This window comes from Heliangelus exortis, chromosome 3 (genome assembly GCF_036169615.1).
Source record: "Heliangelus exortis chromosome 3, bHelExo1.hap1, whole genome shotgun sequence".
In the NCBI taxonomy this organism is placed as follows: Eukaryota; Metazoa; Chordata; class Aves; order Apodiformes; family Trochilidae; genus Heliangelus; species Heliangelus exortis.
This window is the reverse complement of record NC_092424.1, coordinates 53,762,025-53,781,822: the sequence shown is the minus strand read 5'-3', so window position 1 is coordinate 53,781,822 and position 19,798 is coordinate 53,762,025. Positions and strand designations below refer to the sequence as shown.

Here is a 19,798-nt window from a genome sequence, read left to right as displayed (position 1 = left end):
TCAGCAAAGAGGGCACACAACATCCCAGGCATTGTGACCAGGCACAGGAAGTGGAGGGAACTGATCATCCCCTCTTTACTGGGCACTCACTAGACCTTATCTAGTTTCATGGCCAGTTTTGGATCCTCCAGTAAAGTGGGGATAAATTGGAGTATAGCAGAGGGTCCCTTGAGCACTCACCCTGGGGGGTGAAGGACAGCTTTAGAGAGGAACCTAACAGTGACCCCCCCAGCACCTAAAAGGAGGTCAGCAAGAAGATGAAGACGGGCCCCTCACAGCGGGGCATGGTGGGAGGATAAAACACCATGGGCATGAGATAAAACATCCACAGTTCAAACCTCATGTAAGGAAGCCTTTTTCCCCAGTGAAAACAGCCAGGCACCAGATCTGGTGGCCCAGAGGAGTCATGCAGTTTCTGTCCCTTTTGGTTTTCAAGACCCAATTAGATGAAGCTGTGAGCTCTCAACTGGGCCTGCTAATAAGGAGGTGGGACAACAGATCTTTTTTCAAGGTTCCTACCAGCCCAAATGACCCTATGATTCTTGACTGTCAGTTTCATTGTGCTTTTGTTAGCCTGGTATCCTATCAGGTCAAATTCAAAACATTCCCTTTTGAGAAGGTTCTGTTCTGCTCTTTTGTTTTTCCTTAATTTGCAACCTACATAAAGCCTAATCTGCACTTAATGTTTTCTCTGCAAAACAAATAGATCTAATTGTGTCTTTTGAGCTAATGCAGAAGACAATGCATTTAAAGAGAGGAGATAACATGAAAGATCTGGGCATCATTAGAAAGCAGAAGACAAATAAATTGTAAGAAAGAAGAGCACTGACAATGCAAAGGTGCACACAAGTGGTAACAGCTGCCCAGCAGTGTCTCTTACACTGAGATGTCTTCCTTTACTTGGACATGAAATCCAACTAGTAGGTTTGTGTGCTGTATCTGACTGTTACACAGAAGTTCCTCTGCAACCCTTGCATTTAAAACTTGTAGGTATGTGATTTAGAACCTCCTCACTGTTGCCATCTGATAAAGAACTGAACAAATCTGAACTACTTGCAAAACTGAGTTCAGAGGTAGGTGTGGTTTAGCTGTGGACAATAGTAAAAGTGGATTATGCTTGTCAGCAGGACAAAAAATGAAGACACAGCTTTTCATTTGCAAACATGTTGAGGCTCAAGTTTTTGCTGTGAGCAGAGTGGTGAAGTTCTACAATGTTCTGTGGATTTTCTGGCATGCACCTGACATTGTCCTCATCTCAACCTAAACCTGTAAAATTGGTGCATAGCCTTTCATGCAGTCAAAAAAAGTGATCCAGCTTCTGTAATAAGTCATGTGGCAGCCTCAGCACAGGCATGAGTGGAGAACTGAAAGGTGTAGGGCAAAGAAGAAGAGTTCAGATGTGGAGAGTCTAAAAGGACTGGAGGTAAGAAGAGTTTGGGACAGAAAAAATGGAAATGGAGGGGAGAGTAAATGGATTTGAAGAATGAACAACAAGGGCTGGGAACATTCTCACTAGGTGCCAAAGGTTTTTAGGGTCAGGAGGATGATGATGGCTGCTCTGGAGAAGGGAGATGAAAGAGATGCAGGAGAAAGAGCAGAGAGGAGCATACAGAGCTGCTACTCCCAGGGTAAACACAGGAAGGGTCCCTCCAGAAAAACCATGGAACCTCTCAGCCAGGTCTGCCTGAAGGAAGGGAGAGATCCACAGGAGAGCCTGGAAAGCCAGATGCTACCAGAGATGTGCCTTCCTGTAGCAACTCTACTCATGCACACAACCTTGAGCCAAGGTCAGGTTCTGAGGTGGCCACTTTGGCCTGGATCTGGGTCAGCCCCACTCCAGCAGTGTGGCACAGTGTGGCTATGCCAAAGGAGCAGTGCTGCAAAGATGAGAGCTGGGATGGGGCACAAAACTGCCATTGAGACACACCTCACACATCCTGGTGGCCACAAGTTTGCCTCAATTATTATTTGGGCACCTCAGCGCTGTCCTTCCTGATACTTCCCACAACACTCACGTAACATCGAGATTTCTCCCAGTTATCCTGCCCTTGGTGCTGGACCTGAAAAATTCCCCTATTACTATGAGCTGGCCACCTGAGCAACTGGCTGATGTGAAAAACAAAAGGCACACAAGCTCATGGAAGTTTGCCATTTCTGCTCCAGATCTTTAACCTACATCAGTTTTGCAGCGAATGCAATGCAGCACCTCAGGGGAGTAATTTGTGTAAACATTTTAAAAGGCACTTTTTTTTTTTTTAAATGCTGACATACTGCTAAGGTGGCTACTTGATTACAAGCTGTGAAAATGACTGCGTTAGGCTGAACTCACAAATCACAGTATACTGACCAAATTGCCCTGTGCTTATCTGTGCCAGGTCTGCAGCATGACAGTATTTCCTCTCTTTTAAATGTCAAAGTATGATTTGGGAGGTTGTTATTTAAACACACTGACCTGCACAATAACCAGAAGTACTTTATTTAAATCTGTCTTGAGTTGGACTAGCCTTAAGCACTTGTAATCTGTCATACTTTGACACCAAATGTGTTATTATAATGAGAGTAATAGACCCGTGAATGCTTTCTCCCTGGAGAATTTACACATAAACATGTGCATGCAGATACATATGCTCTTTTGTTACAGATTTTTCTTCTTGCTACATTATCAGCTTCCTTGGAGAAGTGAAACTGTTTATGTGGTCCCGTTATATGGGAGAACTGGAGAAGGAAGAGAGCAAGAGAAAATAAACCTCAACACTGCTTACTTTGCTCTGACCGGAAGTTCACTGGTGTGTCTGTGCAATGTCCAAGACACACAAAATCTGAATACTGGCTTGAGTAGCTTTAAAACTGCATTAAAGAGTTCCCACATAAATAAAACAAATGTAATATAAACATATCTGAAAATTAGGTAGGTATCCCCTCTCCTTAGATGCTACTCTTAAAGTGTACTAACCTGGATTTGCCTTTCCTCCTCTGTTCACTGGGAAAGCTTGCTACTCACAAAGTTTTTAAAAAGCAACCATGAAAGCTGGTGATGTGACAGGTGTTGGGTCTGCCATTGGGTTTCTTTCCATTTCACAAGTTAGAAGGAAAAAGAAAATGTTATACTTGTGTGTGTGTGAAGAGTGGAAGCCAGAACTCTGAAATGCACAGCTTTTCTAAATACATTGTTTTTTTCTGATTACATAATACTTATGTCTTTAGCATCACTGCCATTTCTTAAACTTCACTAAGAAACAATCAAGCAGGGAGAAGAAACTTAAAAATCAGTTGTTCCTACCAGGATGATTCAATACTCAGCCCCTCAGAAAAACAGACACAAAAACTCTTTGTTTACATGCTATTGTCATCACATTAACCATTTTTCTCATGAAAGTATATGCCCAATGGGCACAATTGGTAGTCATTTAAAGCCAAATAAAATGCAGGAGTGTCACACCACAACAAACACTGGAAGACAAACACAAGAGACACATGCAATTCATGAGTATACTTATACTAATAACAGCACAACTACACAGCATTTGTGTTGCTGAAATCATGCTGAGATTAGAATAAATCTCCCTATCTTATTTTACAGGTAACAAAAACTAAGGAAGAGATCAAAGATTAATAATGATCTAAACTATGGCCAGAAGAATAATAAAGTACTTGAATACAGTGAGGAAAACATGGCACATGTCTGCAGAAAAAGAAATATTGTAGGCTTTTTTTTTTTTTTTTTGCATTTTTTGTTTTTTTTTGTTTTCTTTGCCTGTTTTTTAGGTTGCAGCTATTAAATGTTTTTATAAATCTCCTTTTGTGTTAAGTGAAGTTTTTTTTTTGGTCTGCATTTTGCCACCAGTCTTCAAACCCACAGGGACTTCCTGAAATGCCTTTACTGCTCAGCATTCATACAACTGCAGCAAGCTCTCCGAATTTGAATTTATTTGCATAAGAACAAATTAAGCCCTTTGTACTCAGTGCAATATGTACTGCATGAATACAATATAACACAGAACTAGCCCGCCAAGTCAACTGGCTGGGAGTCCCATCAAAGCTCTGCTCTTAGCGACCTCTGTCCACCTTCCTGACAATGTGGACTTAAACAGCAGCTCTAAGGGCAGCTGCTTGTATACACTGTCCCCATCAGACATAGTATCTGAGCAGAGTGTGTAATAAACAAAAGAGGGCTGCTGCAATCAGCCTGGCAAGCAGCAGCATGCTTGAACTGGGTTTGTAGAGAAAAAAGAAATTTGTCCTGTATGGCATGATGCAGTCAATCTGAACCAGAATGCCAAGAAGGGTGATTTATCCTGGTGTGACTCGATAGCAAAATGGGAATGACTCATATGACTCTCTCACTATGCACCTTCTATTTTTGTGCATGTTTAAAAATAGCTATATAAGAAGTCGGAAGGCCCTATGAACTCTCTCCCAGACTGATTTCTCTAAAGTGGGTAAGAGGCTGTTCCCAGCACATGAACAGCCAGGAGGTCACCAAAGCGTGGTGCTGAAAAGCTGCAGGAACCAAGGACACACTGAATGTTTCATTAATTCCATTTCTTCCAGTGGGACACTGCCTCAGGAGAGGCTTGACCTGTGTGTTCCCTCCTCACCCACCTGGGGACGCAGACCTGCCACCTCTCACCACATTCTTACCATGTTCAGTCTTGTCCTCACACCGCTCCTGAGCACCACTGCAGTTCCACGGAGCTCAGTGTGCTGGCAACCAACTGAAAATCTAATAAAATCCTGATCGTTTCATGCCAGCTCTTCAGTGTATCTTTTCACAGTAAAATGTCATCTGGCTGACAGCACACTGAATGCAACTGCATCTGCAGCAGGCATGGTGAGGAAGTTCTCCAAAGGGGTTTCCCAACAGACACATTTTCACTTACCTAGCTTTGCCCAATAGCCTGGAGCTGTTACATGTTTATCAATATTATTACTACCACAATTACCATGAGTCTCGTCACTTTGGCAATCCAGACAGTTTCACAAGAGCAATGTGGTGCATATGTCAGCATGGTTTCAGCTGGCTTTCTTCATCTTTGGCTCAGAAGATGCCTGAAACCTACTGTGGCAACTGTAACAGCTAACTAATGTGTCAGTGAGACTGCTGGCCATCAGTAAAAACATCTCATTCCTGTTAAGTTACTATTTAATATAATACCAGGTTACTTGGAAGTCTAATTAGAACCAAGACTCCCATCTGAACTTGATCAATAAAGTGAAGGCTCTTCCCATTCTTAGAATCATACAATTTTCAGGGTTGGAAGGGATCATCTATTTCAAACCCCCCTGATATGGGCAGGGACACCTCCCACTAAATCAGGTTGCTCAGAGCCCCGTCTTTAAAAACTTCCAGGGATGGGCCTTCTACCACCTCTCTGGGCAACCTGTTCCACTGTCTCACCACTGTCATGGTGAAGAACTTCTTCCTAACATCCAATCTAACTCTACTCTCCCCTAGTTTGAAACCTTTCTCCCTAGTCCTATTACTACCTGACATCCTAAGAAGTCCCTCACCAGCATTCTTGCAAGCATATTTCTCATATTTCACCAGGAAGCACTGCTAAAATTGTTTAATTTTCTCTCAACTATCCTTAAAAAAACTGCTCTAAAGCCTGAAATCCTCCTACCATTTTTTATTCCTCTCTCTTTCTGTCACAAAAATCTTAGGCTGCTCAATCACAGTCTTGTACTTGCACACTGCATGTGCCAGATCACACAGAGCAGTCAGAGAGTCAGAGCAGTCAGGGAATCTGCTTTCTTCAGGAGTCCCATTAAGCAGATGGCTATTCTCCTGATTTGATTTGTTTTTCTGACTAGTGCTGTGATTTAAAATAGTAGATCTTCTGGCTATTAGGCAAAGAGACAGACAGACTGTGAAAATCCGGTTTTCTCATCTGAAACATTTCATACTACCTGAGAAGGTGTACACAATCTGAAGTCCTCTCCTATTCTTTACTTGTACAGAATAACAATTAAGGAAGTACTGTATTATTAATGCTTTATAGATCACCTTTTGAGATACAAAATTTCTACATAACATCCGACGCTGAGGCAGAATGTTAATAAACTACACTGCAGTTTTGTTTCAAAATAATTAGTAGTTCTGCTGAGTGCAAGAGATCTCCAAAATAATCAAATCATGCTAAAAATTATCCTGGCACAATAATAATCACATTAGAAGTGTCTCCAAGATGAATGAAAATTCTCGTTCATGACTGAAAATCACCCTTCCTTTCCAAAATACTCCTGCTTTCACAATTTAAGAATGGCTACTCTCTGAAGCAGGGAAGGAGAAGCACTCTTGAGGTCTGTGGTTAATCTCGAATGGCATGAACAGCATACAGCAGTCTACTTGATTGATGAGTAACCAAAAAAGAAAAAAGTGCTTCCCCAAATCACCGGTTGCCTGCACAAGCTCTGCAGCATGGTGACATCCAGGCCTCCAAAATGATGGATTTACCTTTTAGTGAAACAAAATTCCAGATAAAAATATATCTCTCCTAGTCTCCCACAAGAAATGGCTTTTGTTAGCTCAGCATGCAAAGTTTCTTCCAATCCTTTTATGATTTCATCAGCAATTTTGAGCTGATCTTTGAAATGCATCTCCATTTAAAAAACATAATCACAAAAGTGTGATTTCCAGCTCTCCTTTTACTATAATAAATACACAGAGGCTAAGCTGCACTTCACCCCTCCTAACACATTGTAGAAAAAAGCCATATATGGTTCTGCTTTGGAAAGTGAAACATGAGGAAAGGAAATGCCCTCTCAAAAAAATCAGCTTAATATAAATTACTGTTTCTCAAGAAGTGGGAAGAGGCATGGGTCCTTTATATTAAAATACATCAATACTAGTTAATAGTTCCCTGAGAAATTGTAGCTAGAGTAAGCACTAATATTTGGATTTTAACCCCTCAAATCACAGAAACTTGATGCAGAGAGAAAAAATTCCACCCATTACTGAAATGCTACCAGCCTCAAGTGGAGCAAGCAGGGCAACTATTTGGGGTTCACCGAAACACTACACAGTCATTTAAGCCAAGAAGCAGTAACACTTCATCCAGCTGAAACTGTATGTGGACTTTTTTTATTATTTTGGAAGCAAGCATAGTTTATTGGACCACCTGGATATTCGAAGAACACTAACAAAACACAAAGTGGGTCACATTTCAGGGTGATCCGTCAGAATCCCTAAAGGAAAGCTGAAGTCTAGGAATGTCTGGAGGAGCAGGGTAGAAGGAAAAAGACCTGACACATTGAGAATGGAGAATTGTGAATGGCCTGAATTTGATCAGGAGTAACTCTTTCCCTGTGACTGAATGTTAAATAAAAGACCCAGCAGTAAGAGCCTTTCTGCTAGGGGCTTATTTCAAAGGCAACAGATAATGTACCCAGGCACTGGCTCCAATTATGGCTACCAGTCCTATCTTAGCCTAGTTTACTTTGGGGATTTCACAGTTGGCAGCCTTTCATCTAGAAGTAGCCTGGTTTGAATAAGCAAAGAAACTTGAATGGGTACTTAACCTTCCTGCACTCCACTGCACTTCCCAGCAGAGAAGAACAGCACCTCCAAGCTTAAGGGGAAAAGGGAAAACAATGGAAAATATATACTCTCTCCAGGGATTAAAGAATGTAAGTTTTACTGTAGCGGTTCAACTCTTCCAGCTACGTAACTACAGCTTTTAAAATCACAATCAGAAATTTAAACCCAAGTTTCAAGCTTAAAAGGGCCTGACTGGAAAATACTGCATAGAGATTGTCAGGCTAGGATGTAAAACATATAAAAGAGTTCTAGTTTGTATTTATATTATTATTCTTTTTAAAAAATTTATTCCCCATTTCCACCTCTTTCTTTTTCCTTTTGACATTTTAATGCACCATGTCCATTACTATATTTCCTCACCAGTACTTTCTAGTCCATCTGTAGTGCTGCATTACCCTGCTGTTGGAGAAAACAGCATGGAAAAAGTGCTTTGCTGGCACCAGCGACATGGAATATGAATTATACATACATAGTAGGAGAGAAATGCTGATGGAAAGTTAATCTTCCTGCATGTGTGCAAGCATGCATGTAAGCACACACAGAGACTAAAAGGAAAACATACAGAATAAACATTTTAAATTCATTTACCCTAATTGTAACTGTTTCTCTGTACAACAGAAATTCTCTAGAATCAGTGCAGCTTTTATAGGTCAGCTTTAGAACAGAATGAAAATTTACCTGAATTCTTCCGACCTCATCACAGTGAGGCTGTACTGTCTAACCAGTGCTAAGCAGTTTAGAACCAGAATCACATTCTAGAACGCCTAAAATTGTGTTAAAGCAATGCAACACCACACATTACTATAGAGACTGAGCACCACTTCTGAGGTGCCATGGGGAGCAGCAGACAATAATGTAAGTATCCACCTCAATTTAGCAGCCCAGTGACCAGGACTGAGCATGGTCAGAGCATGCAAATAGATAAGCTGGATTCCAATTCCTCAGTAATATCCTTAATAAACTAGTATATAGTCTAAATTATATCCTCTAGAATCAATGATGCTCAATTCTAAATCCAATCAAGCTGTCAAAAAATTGCTTTAATTTACAAAACTGCAAATGCCATCCTGAGAATCATATCAAAGTACAGCACACTGAGGTCAAACATACTGCCTTCAAAGATAGACTGCTCCTTATGTAGGCACATCAAAACTCATTTTAAAGTTATTAGTTCAAGTATTGATAACTGCAGTTGTACCAGCAAGAGGCTCATTTTAACATGCAGCTGGATGTTTATTTACAGCCAGCTAGTACTGAATTATGTTTTCCTAAGACCACACTGCTAACAGTATGTAAACCAGCAAATCTGCAACTATGTTTTTACTTTTCCATATACTCCAGTCACACTTTCAACTCCTAAGACATGCTCAGAATGGCACTCACTGATAGAAAAAGAGATGTTGTTGATGACACATGATGACATATTATACCTAGCTCCAAAAATGCCTGTTGACTTCAGGTGTCAACCTGTTAATCAGTTTTCAGAAGTGTGCACTGGGCACTTACTATAGGAAACAAAAGCTCACAAAGACTGTACACATAGTCCTGAAAAGTTTTAAGTTGGGCATCAACAAATCGAGGAACTCAAAAATGGGCTGGTACTAGAAGATACCAGCCAACAGAAGCTAAATTCCCTGCCTTTCACATCAACTGTGAAAATGCTTATATTATTCTCTTAAAACTGTTAGCTTTTACTTAGCTTTTACTGAAGGCTTTCTGTGTTGCACATCTGCACACACTCATAATACATGTATTGTTGTAAGAACTATAGAGTGATAGAAGACTTCTTTTTCTTTCTTTTTTTTTTTTTTTTTTTTTTTAATTTTTTTTAGAGCCACCTGGTCCTTACAGGCCTCTACTGGGTTCAAATCTCCACCAGTAGAACCAGTCCCTGGGTTTTTTGCAAACACAAACCTAAGCTATGAGAAGTCTTTCCCTGGGATTCAGTGGATATATTAGGTCTCCAAAACACAGTCCTTACCAGTCAATAGGTGTGTTGAGACCAAGACAGAAATAAAAAGGAAAACACTCTTTTACAGTTCCTTCACGCTGCCTTCCTAAAAATAAGGGGAATTACTACAGAGGGCATTGGAGAGTTATTTAGCATTGCCTGGTGTAAACTGTTACCCAGAGCAAGCTTAAAAATCCTGGGTAGTGCGAAACCACAGATACTGCCAGTTCGATAAAGAGGTCTGAAAAACACCTTTCTTTTCCTTAGCCTGACATGCTAGATACCATTTGGGAAACACTGGCCTGCATGTATAACACAGACTAGCACATCTAACCTTAATATAGAGCAGGCCTCAAGGTGAGGTCAAAGGCTAATTGAATTGGTGTAAACCTACAATCTTTCACAGCCACTTCTTTTATTTGTATGATTTTTCTATCTTCTCTAATTAAAAGGGTGGTGGTCTGCACTGAAGATGATACCTAGGTACAACTGGCCAGCACTCAAATCTTGATCATTCAGTCCTGGGTAACAAACATTGATTTTTCTGCCCCAGTGGAAGTTATTTCATTCTAATGCATGTCATTTAAATGCATTTTACATAGCTGCTTGGCAAGACAGAGGCAAACCAGTTTGCTATGTCTAAATGAGCCCCCTGAGCTGGTGAAAGATGGATCCCGTGGATTAACAGCTGAAGATAAATTTCTCTCCCCTCTTGATACTTGGCTACTGAGTCAACAAGTTGACCTTGAAGAGGATCACAACTAACTTGTACAAGAATACAGCTGTGTAACCATGACTCTGCCACAATAATTTAATTTTCTTCTTAATTCTACATAGAGGAGAATGTTTTACAGTAATAAAAATCCAACAGTTTTCAATACCACAGCCAAATCTTATAAACCAAAGACATTAAAGTAAAAAGGCTGGACACCACTGATGCCTTTTGGCATAAAACAGTGGATGTCTTTCCAGTTAGATGAAATAGTATGGTGCAAGTGCTCTCCCATTTCGCTTATTTTCTTGGTTTTGAACAGGAGAACCAGTAGACTTGTGTTTTTGTTTTGCTTTCTACTTTTTCATATGCACATACATGAATGATGTTATTAAGGAAAAAACCAATTAACCAAAAACCGCTACAGAAAACTGGTAATTAAAACTTGTTTATCATTATGAAGGCAGCAGTAATGTTGGTATTACTGATATCCTACTGAGGTAACAATTGAAATAACATAATGGTAGGGAAATCCATGAAACTTCAATCTCAGGTGCTCAGACCTGGCTGTGAGTGAGCCACAGTCTGAGACCAAGTGTAGATACTTTCTCCTGGTCCTTTACCTTATGATATGGTTACAGAAATCACTGTGGGAAGGGCTCTGGTGAGAGAACAGTAGCTTCATTTCAGGCGAATGCTTCGCATTGGATACTTAGCACTCCTAAAAATTGTTCTAGTCACTAGCTGAAATTTTTCAAACCCATGCTCAATTACAGTGTAATAAAACTTTCTTGCAAATCCCATTATAAAGCCCTGTCATCACTCTTGCAGTAAACCACCTGTCCCAAGGGGATCATAGTTAGGGGGCTGCAGCTCACCACCCAGGCAGCAATGACAGTACCACCACCAACTCAAAAAAATGGTGTTACACAGCACTGCTGTGAGACAAGAACACTAACAGTGAGGGGAGATAGATGATGCCTGGGTCAGGGGGATGAGGGATTACATTCCTCCTTGGTGATGAGGTTCTTCCTTTCCTTCTCAGGCACAAGAAAACAGCCATGCCAAAAGCTATGTCGGTGTGTGAGCGAGTGACATGGAAATTTGCATCATACTGTAACAGTGGTGTTAATAAAAAGAAAACAAAAAACTCGAATCTCCTTGATGATGCAAATACTTGTGTATCTTTCACACGATTTTCCTAGTTCTTCAGCAGCCTTATGGCATGTTCACAAACACTAAAAAAAGCTGCCAAGGTCCCACAGCAAGTCCAGTTTAAACTGCTACCTACCCATACCAGTCAGGATGGTGCACCAAGGGACCCTGAGCATTGCCACAGTTGGGATATTCTGCAGGAAACACGGGGCACCCCCAAGCCCCAGAGTGGCTGGGATAAGCAGATAACATAATATACGGTGGCCTAAAGCTGAATATAAGAACAGCCTCTTTGGACTTGCTCTGTAACATGAATAGGAATCACTGCCAAGTACATTCCTGCCTTGTACAAGTATGGAGGAGTTGGAGGAATAGCCAAAAGCCATTACACTTTCTCCCCTACAGTGGACTTGAGATCAAAGAGGAAAACAGTGTGCTTGCAACCTCCCGGCATCAGAGAGGTGTAATAGGTTTTGCTCAATTTTAAGTTTATAAATAGTCCTTTTGTCAGTATTTGCAATAGAGAGTCTGATCAGCTCTTCCATAGGTGCTGCTACACCGGAATGGGCAGTATGTGAGGGAAAGGCTCTGATATGGTGCAGTTTTGCCCAGGCGAGTCTATTCTTGCTGTAAAGACTATCAAAGTGAGTTTTTCCTTTCGTTACATGATTATAAAGTGTTCCTGCAGCTTCTGTAATGGCCCATTTATTCCTTTGTGCCTGACCTATCAGCTTACACCCTAAACCAGACAGACAGAAGCAGATTTTCATAAATCCTACTAGACAGGTCTTTTAAAACAACCAACACAAGCAAGAGAGTGCCAGTTCACAGATATCTGCTGGAGTATGGCCTACTTCAAGGGAGTGTGGTACAATTTTACTGAACAAGAATACAAAGTACACTAAATTTACTGTTCTTGTTTTAAAAGTTTGCAACTGCTTAGCACTAGAATACAAGTGCCCTCCAAACTTGCAAAACAAGAAAGCAACAGATAGAGGGACAGAGGATCTTCCTATTTCTAGTTTTAGATTTTGTCTTGCAATTAGAGCAAATCTAGTGTCCACCAACAATGGTCGTGAATGATAAATACCTGTATCCCTATACATGCATCTGTGTATGCGTATGCATAAATACAAGCAAGATGCTTAATACACACACATAAATATGCCCACCAGAACAGAGCAACCAGCTTTGTATAATTCTCAAATGCAATGGAACTTCTTGTAACAGAAAAAGATAATAAATACACCAGGAGTTATTTGAGTCCAGGGAAATGTGGAAACTACTTAATGTGAAAATTTTCCCAGAAAATACAATTTCATTGCCAAGTACTCAGGCATCTTCAGAATAACCATGGACAGAAAAGTGCTTTGCCAAAATCCACGCACAAATGGCAACATGCAGTTATGCTACTTAAAGGGGTGAGAAGAAGACAGATGATGGCTCCAAACAATCCTGTTTGCCCATTGTCTCTTAAGGATGCATAAGTGGCAGTTATTAGCTCCAAATAACTACAGATTGCTTTTAGGCCTCCTTCTGCCTTTCTCCCTCAGCTGCTCCCCTCAGTCTACCCTCCTCTCCCCTTCTGCATGCCTGTGAAGAGAGCAGCCATCAGCACTGTTGATGACAATGTGGGCTGTAAATGCAAGAATTGATGGGCATCTTCCTTACTCTCTGGCAGAGGCAAGCTGTCAAGGACATGCTGTCTGCCTCTCCAGAGCTAAAAAATATAAATCCAGCTAAACAATTTTAAGTTGCTGATGGCCTGTTTTTGATGCGTAATGTCACTGCAACCCTGTGGGTTTTCCTAAAGCCTACAGTACCAAGAACCAAATTGGAAGTGGCCATCATCTCCATTGTCACAGCTGCTTCTTGAGAAGATAATTCAAACACACGGTAACATGATGTCGCCTAAAGTTTGACTAAAATATTCTTCCCACATGCCATCTCATCCCAGAGGTAAGGGCACAGACAGAACATGAATGCATATACATACACACATATATAGTAGCATATATATACGCTACTACTTCAGAAATTACAAGAAAATAATTCCTCCTCATTGAAGCTCTTTTCACCTGGATGCATACCTGCTCTGAGCGGAGTTTGCAGCAGCCTGCATCACTGCAGCAGCCGCCTCCTGTGCCTTACGGTTCACAGTTGGCATGGGTGGGCCCATCCCGGGGCCTCCCTGCTGAGCCATGCCAGGAGAATTGGGGGTCATACTGCTCATGTTTCCAGGAAATGGTCTGCTCTGCATCCCAGCTGATGGCATCCGTCCCAGGGGCATGGTACCACAAGGCTGGCTTGGCCCCTGCCCATGCATCTGGCTGTTGGCATTTATACCCATGCCAGGGCCTGGGCCACTGTAACTTGTGTTGGGCACGCCACTGTACGTCGGTGGTCTGGAGTAGTTTCCTGCACAAAATGATAAAAAGCACAGAGAAAAGCATTAAACTTTTGAGATAATATTCCTATTTAGGAAGTCAGCAGCTGCAGAATGTACACGTGTGAGCTAAAGTGAACCATGCTGGCCTCAAAGTCAGAGCAACTTTTTCACTGTAAGGACAGACAAGCAGCGGAACAATCTGCCCAAGGACGTTATACAGACTCCCTCCTTGGAGGTTTTCAAGACCCAGTTGGATAAAGCCACAAGTAAGCTGCTTTGATCTTACATCTGACCCCATTTTGAATACAAAGTCAACCAAAAACAACTCTAGAGCACCCTTCCAAACTGAATGATCCTGTGAACCTCATTCCCATGTATCCTCAAACATTTTCTGTCTAATATATGTCATGGGATAACAGCAAATACAGAGAAGTACAGCCTCCAGAGGGTTAACAACAAAACACAAAACCATCTTATGCAGTGAAGACCTATGTGGCACGTAAGAAATCCATTACATAAGCTCAAGGGAGAATCTTATTTTTGTAATTTCATGTTCTCATTCTTCATCTTCCTGTAATTGCAGCAACAGGCTATTCTCACCGCCTTCTTGCTCCTAACCATTTATGTCAGAAATGCTTTGGCAGAGACTGGTGAGGATGGTTGCTGGGCTCTGAGAAACAGTCCTGCTTCCTCCTGCCCTACCTTGCCTTCCTGCTAAGTTCAGTTTGCCTATGCCAGCAGAAGGGGTGGTAGCTTACAGTGCACCTCCTCTGGAAAAAGCAGTAGTACAAGGAGGCTAATATAAACAGGTGCCTTCTGAAGGATGCCATGAAGGTTGTCACTGGGGAAAACTGCTCCACTTGCAGCAGCTTAACTCATTTGGGTGTCAATTTTCCTATCATGCTGAAAGCTCGAGAAAAACTGAGTGTATAGCACCCAGTGCTACAGAAGCAAACCCGAGCAGCCTGAGAAAGAGAGGGGAAAAAAAGCAGAAATATGACAGAAAAGTATTTTAGGAAACAGATCACATTACACTACTTCAGTCATCAGTTTTGACTTGTCTTTATTTCCATCTCATCCAGATTAGTGGAAACACGACCCGTTCCCTCCCTGTGGGATGCCACAGAGCAGAGTTTCCTGACTACTCTCAGATATTCCCACGCTCGTTCAAAGGCAGCAGCCCTTGGACTCTTCCTCTGAACGTGGAGATCAGCCACGACTCTCCTCAGGCCTCAGCTACCAGGCAGAGGAGTCGGTGGCATGCAACTCCTGTTTGTATTTAAAATAACTATATTCATCCATCATTTGAATGCACACATAATTAATTCATTTGCTCCTGCTGCTGTGCTTTGGCTAATCCTCCCCTCCTCCCCACCTGGTAACTGACTCACTCTGCTACAAGTTCTTCTCTGTAAGAACGTGTGAGACTTACACTTCCCAAGGAGACGGAGCAACAATTCTCTTATGTTTTAGAAACCAAGTTTCTGCCTGGGGGTCTTCACAGAAGGATCCTGAGTATGTGTTTCAACGGAGATGAAAGGCTTCAGATTCAGCTTTATGCTGACTTCAGATTGCCCTGTCACTTCTCCTCCTCCTTTAGGCTCAGCTGCTGGCAGCTGACTATTTTCTGTTCAAGCCTCTAGCTACTGTTTTGGTTGCCAAGACCTGCTCAAGCCACACTTCTGATCCAACATTAGTGGCCACGAACTGAAGGGTTCAGTAGTTTCATACTGCTCTGCTCAGTGCTAAAGGTTTAACACGTAAGTCTAAAAAAAATGTTGCTCTGGTTTTCCAGTTGCTTTGTGCAAAAAAAATGCTGTGCAGCAAGATGGTGTGTATGTGCGTTCAAAGATTATGCACAGCCAGTTAACACATTTTATGTACATGCTATTAGTAACACTGCTTCCCACAGTGAAGCAAATTCCCTCCTTAGACAGCAGACCTGATATCCATAATCACTGGAAACTACTGTCAGTCCAATTTACATAAAGCCAATTTGTTTTGTCAGTTAAGGTCTATGAAGTATGGTTCAGCAGTGTGTTTGGAAGAAGCAAAGACCAATGCTAAATAATACTGCTGTTTTGAATCAGGACAAAAATGAAAAAAAATCTCTTATCTCATGCTTTGGCTTCCTCAGAGTAAGCACAACACAGAAAAAACAGCAGAATCTTCTCCACAAAAATATATGGCTCAGTTAAAATAGCTCCTAATCATTCATCTCCAGGGATACACGTCTAAGAGCTGCGGGAAGTGGTATCTTTTCAGTAAGGAAAACTAGTTTTTTCCATAGGTTCATTTCCTCAATACCTGAAGTACTAAAGTACTAGCTATTCTTACACCTTTCCCAGACCACAAAAAGAAAAAAAAGAAAAAAAGAAAAAGAAAAAAAAAGGCAAAATAAAAGCCAAACAAAATACAAGAGGAATTGCCAGGAATGAGGAGTGCCATCTTATTTCCATGTTTCTCTAATAGATTAGTAATTTGTTGGCAGTGGCTTTGACAGAAAACAGATGGATGCAGCATTAAACACAATGAATGCAGCAGATGCTAGGCCAGCCCACATCAGCTGGACGTGTCAGGCAGCCAAGTCCAAGAGCCTACACTTTTCAAGTGGGTACCAGCCTGGCAACAGTGGCTGTACAACACTACTGAACAACTCCTCCCCTCCAAATCCAAGGGATTTTTGATTCCAGTTCCCCCTCATCAGACTAGAATTGTACCCAGAGATGACATTTCAAATGCATGAGAAAAATCAAAGCAGTAACTAAAATCAGAAAGAAAGAAAAAAGTATAGCGAAGATAATACGTAAAAACCTTACTAACGGCCTGCCAAAGACAGATGTTCATACTTACTGCTAAAATTCTAGCCCACTTTGTCCAGGTTTGCTGAACAAAGTGCTCTGATATCTTGCCATTTGTAAGCAAGCTTACCAGAGGGAGATATGAGAACTATTTTTAGTTTTGCTCTATGCTTTAGAGACATAGGTCAGGTTCACAGTATTAAAAATAGGATCTTAAAGTACTTTTAGCATTTTTTACATCTGTACTTACTCATGAAGTTTTTCTTGTACAGACAAACTAAATGTATTCTTTTGAATTCCTCTGAAACTATTTTACCTAGAGGACTTAAGTATATACAGCTAATACCTATGTCTTAACTCCACAGGCTGGTGCATATGTGAGTCTGGATTTGGAAGTCCAGACTCGAGATACTTAGGGCATCTCATCCATAAGATGCTACCACTTTAATTAAAATCTAGGATTAAAACCAGTGGGAGCTAGACTGCAAAGTGCTTTTGTGAAAGAAGTCCAACATGAAAGGTTACCAAGCACAAATACTCAATTCTTATTATTTTAACAGAAACAAAATGGGGGTTAACTTACTGTGAAATTATGTGGTGATTCAAAAATACTCAGTAGTGTGTTAGACCCAAACAGAACAGCTTTACTGATGAACTGAGCAGGAAAAGTTAGGAAGACAGGATACATATCTGACACATTTCACTGATCCACAGGAAGTTTTTCTCTGCTCCAGTCTCAACTGACCGCAGTATCTGACTCCTCTTCAGAGCACATTTAAGGGACATTTTGCTGTGGCAGCAATTTGATGCTCGGGTCATAGACCAGAGCTTCATTAGCCCCCGAGCTAAATGTTGTCCAAACACAAACTGAAGAGACTGTTTCTTTCAGTAACAACTTTCATTCTTGCTCTGCTTTTTTTTATCTTTGGTGTCAGGAAAATACTGGGATTTAATGCAAAATGAAAACTAACGTTCTGTATGGCATGCTCCTGTGTTGTATCACAGCACACAGCCATTCTTTAATTTTGTACGAAACCATTTCACAGGACTGGACTAGCTCCCCAGTACAGAATTGCTTCCTGGGAAAAGACATTTTACTCTTATTATAGATCTGAGTGTCATGTAAACACATGAAAAGCAAATAAATCAACCATATGCATCAAATGCATCATTCTGCTCTCATGAACTGGAGTCTAATTCCTCCAATCCAAACTTCCTGGTTTAGTCTTTACAATGGTGAGCAATTCCACTGCAGAGAAAGGACACAACCCTTGAGAAATTGTTTTCAGGACAGCACACAGGGAAATCTAGCATCGAAACTGAGAACTTAATGTCACAGAAGGCTTTGACACATACACAAAAAATACAAATAGTCCTGTAAAACATAGCCCATGCATAAGAATATTCTTGAGGTTGGCCTATGTGAATAAAACATGAAAAGCAAATAAAATCCTTGAGAATTGTTTTAGTTAAATAATATTTAGTTAAATAAATTTAGTTAAATAATTTAGTTAAATAGTTGCAGCCCAGGTAATTTTAATATACTTGTTATTTTGGAAATAAAAGGAAAATGGGGTAAGATTATTATATATTCATCATTGCTGGCATAGAATTGTGCATTTTAGGAGGGTGTGTTAAGAATTGCAAACACAGATTGCTTTCATTAAAAATGAAAAATGGTATTAAAAACTTAAACTCAGGTAAATACATTACTTTGAATTATCACCATCTTCATCCCCAGATTTTATTAATGGTCCCGTTAGCCTGGTGAAAACATAGTATTCTTCTCCTCTGTTACCTGTAGAACTGAAAGTCTGCAGGGCCCTAATTTTATGATGACCAGTGCAAAGAATCACTGGTATTCTTCAAGAGCTGGCAGAAGAGCACACTTCTCATCTGTCACCCTATTCACCAGGCCCTTCTGAAACAGCCTGCTAATGACAGTGATGCTCATTTTCTTCCTGCCCCTCAAGTTCACTTTTTAATAGCTGCTTCTTCCTGACCGCGACCCATAAAATCATTACCTAGGCACTTTCATCTACAGAGGGAGGAAAAGAACTGCTGAACTCAAGGAAAAAAGAAAGTAGTATTCGGCGTGTTACTTAAATGCATTGATTTAGTACAAAAACCCTTCCATTCAATCAGTGTAGATGGCTAATGTTTTACTGCACTTGACACCCACTATTCCCATGGTTCGGAATCTCAGCAGCAGCAGTACAACTGGAAGTCAGGGTAGCACATCATAAATCCACTGGACTTCTACCAGTTAAGCTAGTTGCTCTCTGTGTAGATAAAAATAAGCACTTGGACAGCATTTTATGACCACAAAATGCTTTCTGAACAAAAGGACAGCACCAGTCAACTGGAGTTAGAGAGTTAATCTTCACACTTGGCTATAAGGCATTACTAGCCCCATTTTACAGTTAAGGAAAGCGAAGCAGAGAAATGACTCTACTTGCCTAAGTTGAAAGATGGTGTAAAAGGCAGAGCCAAAATTAGAAACTGGAAAATCTTGGCTTGTAGCCCTGTGTTCAGAACACTACAAAAAACACTACACAGAGATTAAACAGAAAGGGACATTGCACAGGGCAGCATGACTCCCTGTAAACAAACATCAGAACTAGTTCTCAGAAATTCTGGAGTCTAAAGTAAGCATTGCTGCTAGCATGGGCAAGCCATCGAGCTCTTAGAGAATTTCCCTTTGCTGGCTTCAGTCCTTGTTGAGGATTTCAAGCAACAAAACAGTAGCAGGCAGTGCTGAAATAGAAAAGCTTCTTTATGTACCTCTAAAGAAAATATTGCCCCTTACACAGGCTGTGGCTTAACTTAACTTCATTAAACCTCTAAACAGATGCACACGTCATAAAGGTTATCCATTAAAGACAAAACAATAGAAAAGTTCAAGATTGTCCGGTGAGCAGAAACTGTATTCTATTTTTGTGTTAGTCCTCCAACAATTCTGTCAAACAAGCAAAATAAAAGGAACCGTCCCACTCAGTCTGACGACTTGGTTAAGATTCGCAAACCGTAGGCATCAGAGCTCAACATTATATTCCCACAGTAGCCACTGTATTATTATGCTTGTTAGACGACTTCAAACCCTCACAGTCACCACGCAATTTCAGATTGGCCTTGGGATTTCATCTAAGAAAAGAAGTCCTATTTTGGGACTGGTGTTGTGACCCTTATTCCATGCTTGGTCAAATGTGGCTCCTAAACAATGGCCCTGGCAATGCAACAGATTCATCAT

General features: G+C 40.9%; 1 protein-coding gene across 7 annotated transcripts in view; it reads right to left on the bottom strand.

Annotated features, from left to right (window-relative positions):
• ARID1B (AT-rich interaction domain 1B) overlaps positions 1-19,798 on the bottom strand; it is a 329,115-nt gene that overhangs the window by 47,833 nt on the left and 261,484 nt on the right. For all 7 annotated transcript variants that reach the window (XM_071740628.1, XM_071740632.1, XM_071740629.1 and 4 more), the window contains one exon: positions 13,449-13,776. In XM_071740628.1, coding sequence (XP_071596729.1) covers positions 13,449-13,776 — 328 coding nt within the window. The remainder of the gene's footprint in view (positions 1-13,448; positions 13,777-19,798) is intronic.